The sequence below is a fragment of the Canis lupus genome, chromosome 12, assembly GCF_048164855.1.
Source record: "Canis lupus baileyi chromosome 12, mCanLup2.hap1, whole genome shotgun sequence".
Taxonomy (NCBI): Eukaryota; Metazoa; Chordata; class Mammalia; order Carnivora; family Canidae; genus Canis; species Canis lupus.
Window position 1 is genome coordinate 46,990,711 of NC_132849.1, and position 14,886 is coordinate 47,005,596.

Here is a 14,886-nt window from a genome sequence, read left to right on the forward strand (position 1 = left end):
TTCATGAGAGAGAGAGAGGGAGAGAGAGAGAGACAGGCAGAGGGAGAAGCAGGCTTCATGCAGGAAGCTGGACGTGGGACTTGATCCTGGCTCTCTAGGATCACGCCCCAGGCTGAAGGCGGTGCTAAACCGCTGAGCCACCTGGGCTGCCTGGTCATCCCATTTTAAAGATGGAGAAAAGGAGGCTTAGAGAAGTGAGGAGACTTGTCCACACCACACAGCTATTCACTATGCCTCAAAGAATCTTTACCAGATCCTGTCTTTGCCACTCACGGAGAAAAGGTGGCTGTTGTCCAAGCAGAAGATGACATAGAGACGCACAGAGCTCCCCGGGGGGTGGGGTGGGGGTGGGTTCTGGGGCAAAGATGAGAAGGATGAGGCGAAACTACAGAGAAGGGGCTGAGCACACCCTACAACACAGCTACCTGGGCGTGGGAATCCTCATAGCCCCCTTCCCTGTGCCTACAAAATCTAAAGCCAGAAAAGGCAAGGCTCATCATTTCTGGTCAACTTGGATTTGGCTTTTTGGCTCAGAAGCAAGAGGGAGCATGTGCAACCTTACTTCTCTCTCCCTGGACATGCAGGTAAAAATACAACCTTTCTGCAGCTCACTATTAGTCTGGGGCTTTAAAAGGACTCCGGACCCTCTTAGCCACCAAGAATCATTTGTGGAAAAAGGTAGAGGATAGAAAAATGACACCAAGAGCTTGCACCTCTACCCTGACACAGCTGGGCTCCTGAGGTACCGGGTCAGTGACACTAGACTTCTCTCCTTCATCTCACAAGGCCTGACGTTGGCCACCACCTCTGCCCATGGATTGCTTCACAGTTTCCAGTCCAACAAGACAAAGGCCTCAGGTAGATGATAACAGGATTCAAATGGAACTAATTCTTTTTTCTTCCCTTATCACTTTGCACACACAAAATCTATTTTAATTAGCTTTCAATACATAATCTTTTTTTTTTAAAGAATGAAACCCTACCCCCAAATTGTTCTTAGAGAAAGAAAGATTTATCTTATAAGTTTCTTAAGAAAATCTATATGTGCTCAATGCATTTAAATAACACTCATTAAAGTGAACTGCATGCAAGCTGGCTTCTCTAGTCACAGAAGAGAGACAATCGCTTGACCTATTGCAAATCAAAAAGCATTTCTGCACCACCTTTATTTTTCAATTGGTTAAGTTTTAAATTAAAGTCCCAACGCCCTTTTTGGGAAAGCAGACTAACATAGCCCCAACAGAAATTTCAGCTCAGTCGATTGGAAGATAATTACAAGAAACAAAATGTGAAATTTTAAATCAGGGCACTAATGAAGTCTAAAAATACCAGTGGCCCATCCCTCTGGCTGGCAAGACCTGTTCTTCATGGAGGGGATCTCTCCATAATTACTCAACCCCGTGAGAGGCCAGGTTGTCATGTCAAACAATAGAGGAAAAATCGCGGGACTTTAATGAGCTAGATCTTAAGGAGCTCTATGGTGAATCTTATTATAATGCCGGGCAAGCTTTCAAACAGGAGAAAAGGAAAGTTCCTTTTTTTTCCTTAAGTGGAATTCTGACTGGTGTTGATGCCATCACACGGTGCCTCCTGGTTCCCACTTGGAGTCAGCCGTCTGTCATTTAGGAGTGCGAAATCAATTGGGTTTTGGAGATGTAAAATCCCTAGGGGCAAAATTAAAAGTGACCCAAATCCAAACCCACATAGTCTTGTCAGGAATATGATTCTCACATGGTAAGTTTCAAAGATTTGGTTTCAAAATCTGGGTTTCTTATTTTAAAAAAATATGCAGTTGTTTGACATTAGATCTGACAGACAAATTATAGCTTTAGCAATAAAGGCTTTTAAGATTAGAAATGAAAGGAGAAATTACTTTTAAAAAAACCTCCAAAAACCCACCCAGGCTTGAGTTTGGAGGCATTTGTATGTTCATGCTTCACTGTCTTCACCACAAATATAAGGGGATAAATCAACTGATGAAGGCGGTAAATAGAGAAGTGAGTTAAATGTAGTCTCTGGGGGAACAGCTAGCTCCCTGGCCAACTGTGGAAATCAATGTGACGACGGGCCACCGGTTGTCACTGGCTGGAGCTGGAGGGCTCGCACTGGTTTACCAGAAGGCAGGGCTGTGGACACTTTCTGGGCTTACCCCAGGCGTGGCCCTCACCTCGCACTGGATCTGCCCTTTAGGGGCAGACAGAAAAAATTCCATGGGGGGCCTCTCCTTCCCTCCTGTCTGTGGGCTTGGGCTCACCACGGAGGATGGGTCACACCCTCTGGCCCCAGAAAGATGTCACAGGTGCGGCTCTGCAATGGTCCGCTGGTCCGGTGTGTCTCTACCACCTGTAGCTCCCCGAGCTTATGGGCTCAGTTGCCTGACGATGGGATACACCTGTGCCTTTGGGGAGGCAGCCCCCGGTTCTGTGCTAAGCCCCAAACCAGGGACTCCAGGCCCAACTGGGCCAGTTACCTCTCTGCCCAGAATAAGCCCTTTTCCTAGGTACCTGTCTGAGACTCCGCAAATCGGCAAGACCCTTTGTCAGCAGCCCCAGGAGGCCTCTGGGGGTGGGGGGAGATACGCCCATGCGGGGGGGAGGGAAGCCCTCCCAATGCCCCAGGCTTTGGCACAGCCTGGGGAGCAGCCAGGACATCCAGCTCCCACTGTGTCACAGCTGGCAGCGTATAAACTGGGAGGAAGCTTTTTTTTTTTTTCTTTTTAAGGGAAAGAGAGCTTAACCAAAACAATTCAAACAAAAAAATCAATTTAGTCAATTTTTTTTTTAAAAAAGATCTTAAACAAAGCAAGAGTTTACCAGAATTTAGATGTAATTTTCTATAATTTTGTCATTTAAAACTAGTGCTAATTTCCAAAACAAAGGCAGTTGGGGCGCAATCAGATAGGGAATGAAACCCAGTGGAGATCTAGACACGGCTTTGTTGTTGGGATGCTTGACGAGGTCTGAAAATTGCTCGAAAGGATAAAGATAGAGATGCACGAGAGCAGGCAGGAAAGAATGGCTAGTGGGAGTCGTTGCTGTGTGGAGAGGCAGGGCCCCTGGAGAAGCCACCTCCCGGGGACTGCGAACGCGAAGGCCGGGAAGCGGTACCCAGAGGTACCCAGAGGTCCACACCTCTAGGACCATCTACTCTCTCCTTCCAGAGGAGGCCAGGGTACCCCAGCAGGCAGACTGCCCACCAGGTGCCCTCCTGCCTGCACCTGGGTCCAGGCACGTCTGCCTCCCTCCTCCACTGGCTGTCTGGAGCTCTAAGACATAGCAAGTCAGTCTGGGGCAGATGAACCCCACCCACCAGTCTAATATCTGTGGCCCCCAATCCTCTGCCCCCTTCTGCATTCCAGCTGGATAGACCCCTCAGACAGATGTTGGGAGTGAGGCCTGTTTGCTGATGCACTTAGTCCTAAACCCTAAGGCTGGGAGGCTCAGCTTGCAGGCTCTGTTCTCAAGGATCTGCCTGAACACTGCCCTGGGGCTGGGGGAAATGGGTTAACTGAAGGCCGAGGGTAGAGGTGCTCCTTCCTGGAGCCTCACAGAGCCACGCTTGGGTCTTTGAAACAAAAAATCCCAAGTGGCCCAGGATGGTCTGGGAGTATCTCCTGGGGAGACATCCCTCTCACCTAATTTCTGGGGAGCTGGTCTCATCCAGTAGCACAGCAGGGGGTGGTTATCTGGGCAAGGACACAATTTGTGTTCTGTTCTCATGGGTGGAAAATGGAGAAGGTTCCATGGAGCCCTAAGAGGAGCAGATGATTCCTGCTCATTTCCTACCTGGCCTGGCCTCGGGGTCAGAGGTGAGAATGGCCTAGGGCTTGGGCTGGAGGCAGAAGGACCCCGGACTGTGCAGGCTCTCCCTTCCCTTCCTCTCTTTGCCTGCTCACATGTCCTCACCTCGCCTGTCCTTCCCTCCTCCACCTTTCTCTCTGCCTCCTCTGTCTGGGCCTGGCTGTCTCGGGCAGGGGAGGCCCCACGTCTACTCTGGGCTGGGCGAGGCCAGTGGGGGAGCTGCTGGAGAGCACAGGGTGCCGGGAACCATACTCCTGTCCGCGCTGCATCGTGACCACTCGGGGAAGCCTAGGTGCGGGCACCCGGGAGTATGCGGGCAGCAGAACTTACCTTTGGGGTGCCCGGGGTCGGTGAACTCATACTTCCCCACGCCAATGGTCCGTAGCATCTGCAGCCCGTGGGCCGAGTCAGTCGTAGGGGGCCCATTGGTGGCAGGGGCACCGCTGGGGAGGGTGGCGGACGGCTGGGCTGGTGGTGGTGGAGGCAGCAGGGGCCCTGCCATGTGGCCGTTGCCCACGGCAGTGGGTCCCGGGCGGGCCACCTGCCCCACGCCAGGCAGTGTGGACATGGCCAGGGGCTGCGGGCTGGCATACAGGGCCTGGGCGGGCATGTTGACCACCACGCTGCTTAGTGGCTGAGAGGGTGGCTGTGGGAGCGAGTAGTGGCCTGGCATCAGCGGGAGCTGGGGCCCCACGTGGGGAGGCAGTGAGGGGGTCACCCCAATGACCGGGGCCTGGACGTTCACAGCTGGGCTGAAGGTGGGAGGCTGGGCCACTCCATAGGAGTGTGCGATCAGGGCGGGCTGGCTCCCGGCGGCCACCGTGGTCACCCATGGCCCTGTGCCTGCAAGGGAGACAGAAGAGATGTCATCTGCCGGATACATATTCACTCAGCAAACACTGACTGCCCCAGGCCCTGGGCTGGGTGCTGGGGTCACAGAGTTGGTAGCATAGGATAAGTGCTTTGGGGGTATGTGAGCAGATGGCCGTGGAGGCTCAGAGGGGGAGCACAGTCTGCTTGGGAGAGCTCAGGAGGCAACAAAACAGAGAGAAAAAAAAGGCAGAGACCTTCAATGAGTTCTGGGTTCAAATCTTGACTCAGCCATTTATTAGCCAGCAGCCCTGGGCAAGTTGCTTATCTTCTCTGAGCCTCATTCTTCCCATCTGTTAAATGGAACTAGCAATACCTACCTCAGAGGTCTCCTGGGAAGAACGGAATGAGGAAAATATATTTGGGGAAGGAAAAAAAAAAAAAGAAAAGCTAGCAGAGTGTTTTGCATGTGTTAAATGCTCCATAAATGTTGATGTTTTTCCTTCCTTTCTGGAGAAGAGCTGTCTGGAGGAGGTGGGGAGAAAGGTGGATTGTGAAGATAGTAGGTGTTTGCTGGGCAAGGTGAGAACACCAGAGCCTGGAGCCGTGCAAGAGCCCTGTGGTGCATGAAGGGAGAGCAGGAGGTATGGGCACTAGGGGAAGGCTGGCAGGGGCTGCTCTTCACTGCCCTGCTGGGGGGCCGGGCTTTCTCCTAAGCAACCCCTGCATGGCTGGCCCTGGGGGAAACAGCAGAAGTGCATTTGGCCCCTAAGGAAATTTTGACTGAACAGGGTTGGCCCAGCACACCTCCTGAGTCTTGATATAAGGTTCGAGGCCAGCTGTGCCCAGGTCAGGCAAAGCAGGGCTAGGTCCCCCTGAGGTGAGGTGACATTAAGGTGACCCAAACATGCTTGTGAGTGAAGCCAGAAGATACTGTGACAGGGAAGGGCAGTCTGGGGTTGCCTCTGAGTGAATGAGTGTGGGGCTCAGTCTCCATCACCAAAGGCCACCTTGCTTTTCATGATGCTGCTGGAAGTGGCAGTGAAGACTGGCAAATACTGGTGAAGCAGTACCAGAAAGATTCTAGAATGGATGCCAAGGGGGATTGTCCCCAAGCCTGAAGCAGAGGAGGTGGTATCACTGTGAGCCAGCCTGGTGTCTTAAGACAAGGCTTGCCTTCCTAAGCTCATTTTTCTCTGGAATTAGCCAGGGAGCCTGGAACAATGCACCAGAACTCTGGAGCACAGCTGGTGGCTTCCCTGATGACTCTGGTGAAGGTACAGAGACGCTGGGCCACGGAAGCAGCTGATCTATGAGAGGGCGAATGGCCCAGAGGGTGCTGGGGACCTAGAGGAGGTCTCTAGGGATGTGCACCGAGTCCTGCTCACCATTTTTATCAATGGTTTGGATAATGATAGGGAGGATTGGCTCACCACCCAATCTGCAGGTGACATTACATCGGGAGGGTTAGGCACAGGTCAGCAATAAAAAGCTGGAATTGAAGAGATCTTAAGAGTCCTACAGGAAGATACTGATGAGGACTTGCCTGTGAGTCCCCACATCCCGCTGCCTGAGGCCGGTTGAGAGAGGACACGGACAGGGGTCAGAGTTGCTACCACGACAGTCTTAGGGGCTCACTGGTGACAGCGCATGTCTGGGGCTAGCAACAAATCAGAAGTGATCTAAGGCTGCAATGGTCAAAGTAGAGGGGCTGAACGAAGGAGGGTGGGCATAGCATGTGCAGGTCCTTTGCGTTGGGTTCTGGGTATCTGGGGATGCAGAGGGAGAAGTAATTCTCTGGAGGGTAAAGGAACCAGCAGCCCCAGGCTCCAGAGTGTGGCTGAGGGACCTGGGGTGTTTATCCTGCGGCTGACTTGGAGGGGAGGCTGAGTGAGGTGTCCACATAGCTGTAGGGCTGTAGTGAGGAGACGTGTTTTGCGTATCCTAAGGGGAGGTCTGGGTCCAACATGCAGTAGTGACAGAGAAGGTGTTTGTTTTGGTCAGAGCCAACCCAGTCCCAGTGGCGGGGAGGGGTGGAGCATCCCGGTTCTCATATGAACGTCGGCAAGGTGAAACCTCACTGGCAGGTGTGGCTTGAGAAATGTAGGAACCAGAGTACTAAAGTTTGGGAGGGGCTATTCACAACACCACAAAGCAGACTCGAAGTCACTGCTGTGATGTCATTCTTGCTTCCTCGGCCTCCCAAAAGCTTTCTTGAGTAGCAGAGAAAGGGGCAGAGATGCAGCTGCTGCCCAGGACACATGTGGTCCCTACTCCCAGGCAGCCTGAGGCCTGGGCTGCTGCAGGCCCAGGGACCAGGACCTGCCGAAGAGCTGGAGCACCCAGGGGACCTCTGACGCCTCTCCCAGCCCTGGCGTGGGGGTCTCTGGCTGCCGATGAAGTACGCACCTGGATTGTCGCTCTCCCTCATCTGTTTGGAGGGCGGCTCATCAGTGTCCCAGGGCGTGGACTGATTGATGGGCGTCTGCCCCCACCGGATGCTGGTCGTGAGTCCCTGGGTCTGATTGTCCGCTTTGGAGATTCCAGGGGCCTGGGGAGAAGCAGAGAGGAAGGATGAACACGGCCTGGGAAGGAGGGCTGCCTGGGGGCCCATCCCCTGAGCAGTGCCATGGGGTCAGCGGCAAAGACTGGGCCCTGCAGCCGGCGCCACCAGGGAGTTGCAGAGCATTTTGGCTTAGCGCTTGTAGGCTTCTGCTACCCTCTCACCCCTAGGAAGACCCAACCTGGTGCCTCTCCGGCCGTCCTCTGCAGCCACTCACTCCACCTCAACTATTAGGATAGAAAGCTTTCTGGGCTGTGATAAGTGAAGCTCCCCGGGTTCTCAGGTCGTTAATAAATTGCAACATTTATGGGCATGGGCTGAAGACCAGCTGTGTCCTCAGCCTAGGCTCAATGCCACCACGGGCCTGGCCCTTTGACACGTGAGAAGACGGCTCTCCAAAGCACCACTGTCGGGCCCCATACAGCCTCTGAGGCCCCCAATGTGTCACTCCACAGAGGCAGTGTGGGAAGGTGGGGCTGAGACTCATGGGAGGACGGAATGTTCCCTCTCAGAGCAGGGAACATCATCCCTGGGACCCTCGGCTTCTCCTGGGAGGGTCCTGGCCCCCTTCTGGGAAGGAGGCAGGCTCTCTGTTTCAGGATCTCATTCTCTAATTCAGATATTTAGATTAATGAGAAAATGAACCCCAGGCTGAAAACAAACATTAGCACAACATTGGTCTCTGAGCTACAGCCTTGATGGAATATTATATGGTCATTAAAAATCATGTTTACTGAAATGAGATGGCAAAATGCTTACACTATAATGTTAAATGAGAAAAGCAGGACATAAAATGACACAAACATAAGCTCACATGTAAAACAGTATGTGCAGGAGAGAAAAAACCCCAAATGCTAGCAGGGGTAATATGTGGTGAGACAAATAGGGGTAACTTCTATCCTCTTGTCTCTACTTTTCTGTATTTGCCAAATTTTTTACTATGGCCATTACCATTATAATAAGAAAAAAAGAAAAGAAAGAAGAAGAAGAAATCCAAAAGCATGTGGAGAGCCTGGGACCCAGATAACTGGGTTGTGGTGGGGGTGGAGGGAGGGGTCTCAGTAGAGGTGGTTTCAGGAAGTTTCTGCAGTTCCCAGGCATGCAGCCAGAACCCAACCAGGTTTGGGGTGAAGGAGGAAGTGGGGTTAGGGGCAGAGATGGCTGTCCACCAGGGACAGCCACAGAAGGCCAAAGGGGCCTCAAGGGGCATCGGCAGGCTTCTCTCAGGTGAGGGCCTTGGTTCTCCTGACTTCTCATGGAAGCTAACCCAGTGAGCCAGTTGGTGGGAGCAGCATCCCCACTGGGCCCCTCTGAGCAGCAGGAACGGCTGGGTAGGAGCAGGTAGAGAGGATGGAGGACAGCACTTATTGGGGCTTTGATGCATAATGCAGATGACAAACAGCGCCTGCATTAGGGCCGACTGGGAGGAGCGGAGCCATATCCCATTAGGACCTGTAGGCTGCACAGAACTAATTACATTAGGCTGCACTTTATCTCTGGCCTGCATTTCAGATGCTGCACTTCTGTGAACAGAGCAGGAGACAAAAGGGAAAGAGTGAATCTCCGGAGGAAAGAACAATTCGAGGGACAAGCTTCCTTCTCAGAGGCCGCTGCCCCATTTCTGTCTGTGGGACAGATGGGAGCTTGGGGTTGGCTGTGGTGGTGGAGGTGGTGGTGGTGTGGAGGGGGTGTTAGAGAAGGGGGCTGGGGATTTGGCCACACTCACCAATAGTCCTATGGAATTTATGGAACAAAAGCGTGGCTTCTATAGTGTTCTCTAGAGGGCTTTCCAGAGTGCCCTGTCTGCAGCCACCTCTGCATTCCCAGGTTCCCCTGGGTGCTCGTGGGCTGGGAGGTGCAGAGGTCTCTTCCCATAACCAGATGCATGTGAAGGGGAAGGAGCTTGTGGGATGTCCCATTTGGGGCCCTGTCTTGGGGTGAGGTCTGAAGGATGACACTCCAGCCTCATCCCAGCATCTTCCTTCACGGACAGTATGGAGAGCCCACTGCCAGTAGGGGGTGCTGCAGCCCCTCTCTGCGGCCCAGGGTTCCCGGAGGCCTCTCCGGTCTGAGGCAGGCCTGGTTTTCAGGGCCCTCCCACCCTGCCATTTGTACCCCTCTGAATCAGCATGCGTGCCTCCACCTGGTACTTTGACAGGGAAGGGAAGGGCTCTGGGCGCTTGGGAGACTCTGGCCCTTGCGCAGTTACCACCACCATATAGTGCGGGTCGGGGTCTCCTGCTCCACTGTGAATAATCAGCTTCTGAACTCTAAAACTTTAGGAGTTCCTGTTTTTGCTCTAAAATTGCAGAGTTTCTGCACTTGGAAAACTGCACACTTTCCCAAGGGCTTAGGCCCTTGGCTCCAAACACTCCTGCCAGGTCATTCACTTGAGTGGTTGTTGGTGAGGTGGTTTGTTCAGGAACAAGCACCAGGCCCCTGCCCCTTGCCAGGCCCTGCCCCGGGCACTGGCACTCAGGCCCGCCCTCAAGCAGCTGCTTGGGAGCTCCGCTGGGAGCGCTGAGCTCTGCAAACTAGGCACCTCAGCCTCCCAGGGGAAGCCGGGCGCCCAGGGGTGGGCTGCGGGGTGGCTGGCACTACTGGGTGTGGCTACAACAGGCCTGCTGCTCGGCTGTGTCTTTCATGAATATCACAAGTGAGTTCTTACGTACAAGAACGCCGTTCTGCTGGGAGAAGGGAGACAGGGTCTTTCATTTTTCTCCTTTCGGAAAGATAAATCTGGCCACTCACTCCACGCGCACCAGCAACTTCTGACGCTGCAAGCAAATCACAGCTCAGAAATTTCTATTTGTTTTTATAAAACAATGAAATGAACATTCCTTTCTCCCCTCGGTCTGGAAAAAAACTGGATACGGTCGTGTGCTCTGCCAGGAGCCTGGGCACCCAGGTGGGTGAGGGATGTTGCAGCTGGTGACGTGAGGCACCGCAAAGGGCTCCAGGCCCAAAGGAACATGGTCCCCATGTTCTGGAGGTTTCGGGGGCACCGTGTGGGGGGGTCCATGTCTCCAGCTCTGAACTAAGCTCCTGCTAATACCTTCTCCGTCGGTCCAGAGTTCCCAGAGGTCTGTGATCTGTGACCCCACCAAAGGCTCTCCAGGTCTCTTAAGTTCCACATCTCCCTTCCAGGGGGTTGCCAGTACAAAAACGCCACAGAAGCCAACCAAGAGAGCAGCCCAGGCCGGGGGAGCCTCCTCCGGCCCCCTCCCCCGGCATCATCTGGCACCTAGACATCGGGCCTTTTGCCAGTGTTCCTGGCCATGTTTCTGCTCCCCTGACACGATGACACTGAGCAGAGAGAGGCAGGTGAGGAGAGCCCTCCTCCTGCCTGGTTCTGTGGAGTGGCCCTCTCTGCCCATCATCGGGCTGGGCAGGCTTTTCTCTGCTTCCCTTTAATGAGATGCTAATAGGATGCATCATTAACGCAGTAGCTTTTAAACCCAGAGCTCTTGTAAATTTTCAAAGGTCACATTTTTACGGCAGCTGACAGCATCCTGCTTCTTTCCGAGACTGAAGAACACTAAAGACCCCGATCCTTCACGGGTGCAGCTCTCTGTGAGATGGCAGCAATGAGCCAAAGCGCCTGCTGGTTCGGGGGCTGGGAACCTCCACCCTGAGACAAGCCTCACAGGGCCCCTGGGTTGTGCTCTACCAGCTTGGGGAGAACCAGTTACACAACCCCCACCGAGCTGCACGGGGTGGGGGGTGCTGCTCTGTCTAGGGGACGTGTGCGGGGCCAAAGGTAGTGCACAGTGCAAAGATGCCCAGTGGAGTGGAGAGGGTTCAGGGACACTTTTCCTTCCACGGGGCATCTCGTGCTCACCAGGCGGTTCATCCAGGACACTGCGACCACCCAGGGGGGCTACTTTTTTCTAAGCTGTCCATCCAGAGGGATTAGTTTCTTCTACTCTGCACAAAGGTGCCATGTAGGTGAGCAGGATCCCAGGTGGTCAGGAAGGTTTGAAAGATGGTGGGACGGAGCTTGCCTGGGACCCTCACATGCCCACTTGTTCTTGGACCCACACACTGCACGCGACGACCACAGTCTCCACACACTGCCTTGCAGGGCCTGTATGGACCCCTGTACTGGTGGGCCAGCTCCATGAGGACAGGGAGCCGGGGCAGTGTCCGGCCTGTTGTAGGTGCCCAGGGAATGAATGAATCGGCAACATCTCTGAGCTGCAGTGTTGGCCAACAGTAGGAGCATTCATCACTGTTGGTGCAATGGACATAGGGATGCATGGGGGGCACTTCAGAAGAGCGGACCCTGTAATGGAACAGGGATGTGAAATAGCTTGGTGTACTTGGAAAATGGGAGGCAATGAGCTCCCCTCATTGGGGGAGATTAGGTTTCAGACCATGGGGACCCTGTGTGTTGGGCAAATGTTATTGCCCTGAATGCTGCCAGAGGCTGCTCGGAGGCCTAGTGCCTGGCTCCACTGGCCCCCTCCCATGTGGCTGAGTGGGAGGGAAGACGTGGGATGCTGAGGTTGATGCTTGCCTCCGTGGGGCTGGGAGATCGCCTGGAGAAACCAGAGCTCAGCCTCCTCCACTGTTTGCCCAGGGAGATCAGAAGATGGTGAATCAATAGAGCCTGGAAGTCAGGGAGAGCATCCAGAGGAATGGGGTTGGGGTCAGGCCGCAAAAGCTAGGCGAGATTCACTAAGGGAGATGGATCTGGGCTGAAGTTGCCACCAATGACTACTATGTTTCCAGCCTACATACGTTTGACAGAGTCAGGCTCCAGAGTCCACTTTTGCGGTTCAAGTGGCCTCCTCTGGGAAGGGTGACAATGCCAGCGCCCATGTCGGTCTCCTGCTAATGCTAATAAACCTGCCCCCACAGACCAGAACCTGTGAGCCTTGACATTCTTGTCACTGCGTGGTGCTGACAGAGCTGGCAGGGACTGCCTTCCACTGGGTGTCACTGGGCACAGCTGGACCCCTCCCTCACAGCAGGGAGCCTCCTCCCCCACTCCCCTCAAGGGACCCTGGAGTCCCCCAGCCCTCACCTCGTTTTAATCGGTCACACAATACTTCCCTGCTCACTGTGGGCCAGAAGCACCACTGGACACTGGGTCATAGTGATAGTCAAGCTTGGCTGCTGCCCTCGATGAATCTACACCAGCAGGACAGGATATGCCTGTGCCAGGGACTCATGAGGATGACAGGGGCCAAGAGAGCTACTGCAGGAAACAGACCCTTGATGCTATGACACTATGCCAGCTTGGAGCCAAGCCTTCTAAGAGTTCTCACAGTCTCTTCCTGAGTCCCTCAAATCTCCCAATCAGATGAATACCACCAAGTGACTCTATTCTGCACCATGGAAGCAACAGATGGTCCAGCCCAGACCTCTTAGAGTCTTAGAGTTTCTGTGCACAAATTTGTGAGATACTTTGAAATATTGTTTAAAGCCACTAAAAAAAAAAAAAAAGATACACAGTCTACTGTGTATATTGCAAAATAGCAAAAGACCAAAGAGTCATGTGGGTGTTGCTCTTGACATATAAATGCAACAGTTTTATTTGTATCCTTTGTGTTCCAGAGAGGATGCCAGCAGCACAACTATAGTGGGAACTGTACATAAATGCTTTAGCTAAAGCTGGTATATCCCCCCCCCCCCGCCCCAGGCACCACTGGATGGGGGTGTGAAGGGATCTTGGGTGGAAACTGACAAGCCACGGGGAGGGCAACATGGTGGATAATCTGGGGCTGATTGTACTCTGAGCTTGACCTGCAGCCTCAGTTTTGTCTCATGACTCCCCATAATTTCCACCTAATTTGGAAAAGACAAGCAGTGGCGTGGCACCCTTACAATCTTTGGCTCTGGGTCTTGAGGGTGCCTTCTGATGAAAGACCACTGCTGATCCAGCCTGAGCCCCACGGTGGACTTTTGGCATCTTCTCTGACTGCCTGGCACCCTGGCAATATCCCCCATCTTGAGGTGGAAGCCAGAAAACTTTCTCTGCCAGCTTCCCTTGCAGCTAGATTCCAGGTACATGTGCCCTGTGGCTCAGACATACTTGGGTGAGGTTTTGGTCTGGCGGTTGGGCAACATGAGAAAGCCAGCAGAGCCCCAAAGTCACAGTCTGCAGAGGGTGGTGGCAAAGACCCACAGATTTGGGAGCACACAGATGGTGGAGGCCCTGGGTGTCCCAGGCATAGCATCGACTATGAAAGCTGTCGTTTCCTTTCCCTTCTTACTCTGGGCAACTCTGAGAACAGCAAGAGTAGGTTCCCACACAGCTCCCAGCAGAAGCGACTATGCTCAAGCACCTCTGATCACCAGGCCCTGGGTCCTGCTGGGAAATCACACTGCAGAGGCTGCTAGCTCCAGGACTGTGCACAGCAGGCAGGCCACTCCTGGGAAGAGGCGGATGTTTCATCTCCTTTCCAGCCTCCCTCCCTCTGCAAGGCACTGAGGCTCTTCATGGTGTCTAGTCCTAACCTGTGGGGGCTGATGGAAGCCAATTTAAACTTATTCAGACTGGTATATTGGGCCTGATTGTACGACTCTCCCTGGGGCTCTTGCACCACAAAGCCGAGGCCCTAGGAAGGCAATTTTTTACCTAAAGAATGGTATTCTAATATTGGAAATCCAGGTTTGGGGAGGAGCTATTTTGGTGTCTGGGATTTTTAGATTACAGCTTATGCTATACTAGACTGTTGGCTTTCTAGGACTCGCAAGTTGTCAGTGAGAGCACTGATTCCAAGGTCATGCAGGTAGAGCATTGACCACCTCTAATCTAGGGGTTCTCCAGTGTGAGTTCACATAAATATCTGGGGGTGGGTGTACGTGTGTGTTGGGAATGTAGGTTTCCACGCCAGAGCTTCTGATTCAGTAGGTCTGGGACAGAGAACTCCTAAATGTGGTGGTTTAACAAGCCTACCAGGTAATATAGGTAGTCCACGGACCTCACAGTCTTGACGTTCAAGTTTGCAGGCCTGTGTGCCTGAATGTGGGGAAGCCAGGAGCTGAAGCTGCCAGGCAGGTCCTGAACGGGACAGGTTTTTGGGTGTTGCTCATGTGGCTCACAGGAGCCAGCTACGTGGTGACTCCGTGTTCATGGAGCCCTGGTCTCAGCCTAGGTTTCAAGGGGTCAGAAGGACGTTTTGTCAGATGCTAAAGCTATAAATTTGTGTCCTCTGGGAAGAGCAAATGACATTTATGGGTCTCTCAGTTCTTGTTTCATGATTGCCACTGAACTACAAACAAGAGAATAATCACAGTTAAATCCCCACTTGGGGCTAGGGGAGGCTCTCTGGAGCCCCTCCTGCTCTCATTAATGGGGCTGCCCTCTCTGGCCCCCTGGACCCAGGCCGGCGCCCTCAGCCTCCCCTTCAGAGCACCGCCATAATGTGCTCCGGAGACCGCTGAAATTTCTAATAATACTAACCAATGATGTGTTAAATTGAGACACTTCTGGCTCGAATGCCGGAAACTGCATGATGGTTTAAAGGACCAGTGCTTACCTTTCTCTATCAATTTGCTGCTAAATTACTGCTTTCGGAGCAACTTACAGAAAAGTAATTCTTTATTTAAATTTTAATTTCAATCTTGTCATTTTAAATATATATTCAGATTCCAATCATATTACAGAATATGATGATGTCTCTAGGGGGCAGGTGTTCCTGCCGGGAACCTGGGTGGGGGAAGAAGATGTGATGGGAGCAGTGTAAGAGAGCCCAGGAAGGA

The 14,886-nt window shown here is 53.1% G+C and overlaps 1 protein-coding gene across 2 annotated transcripts in view; it reads right to left on the reverse strand.

The window, feature by feature from the left end:
- KLHL29 (kelch like family member 29) overlaps window positions 1-14,886 on the reverse strand; it is a 305,682-nt gene that overhangs the window by 55,823 nt on the left and 234,973 nt on the right. For both annotated transcript variants that reach the window (XM_072770938.1, XM_072770939.1), the window contains 2 exons: window positions 7,020-7,161; window positions 4,131-4,643 (listed from right to left, as the gene is read on the reverse strand). In XM_072770938.1, the coding sequence (XP_072627039.1) occupies window positions 4,131-4,643; window positions 7,020-7,161 (655 nt within the window). The remainder of the gene's footprint in view (window positions 1-4,130; window positions 4,644-7,019; window positions 7,162-14,886) is intronic.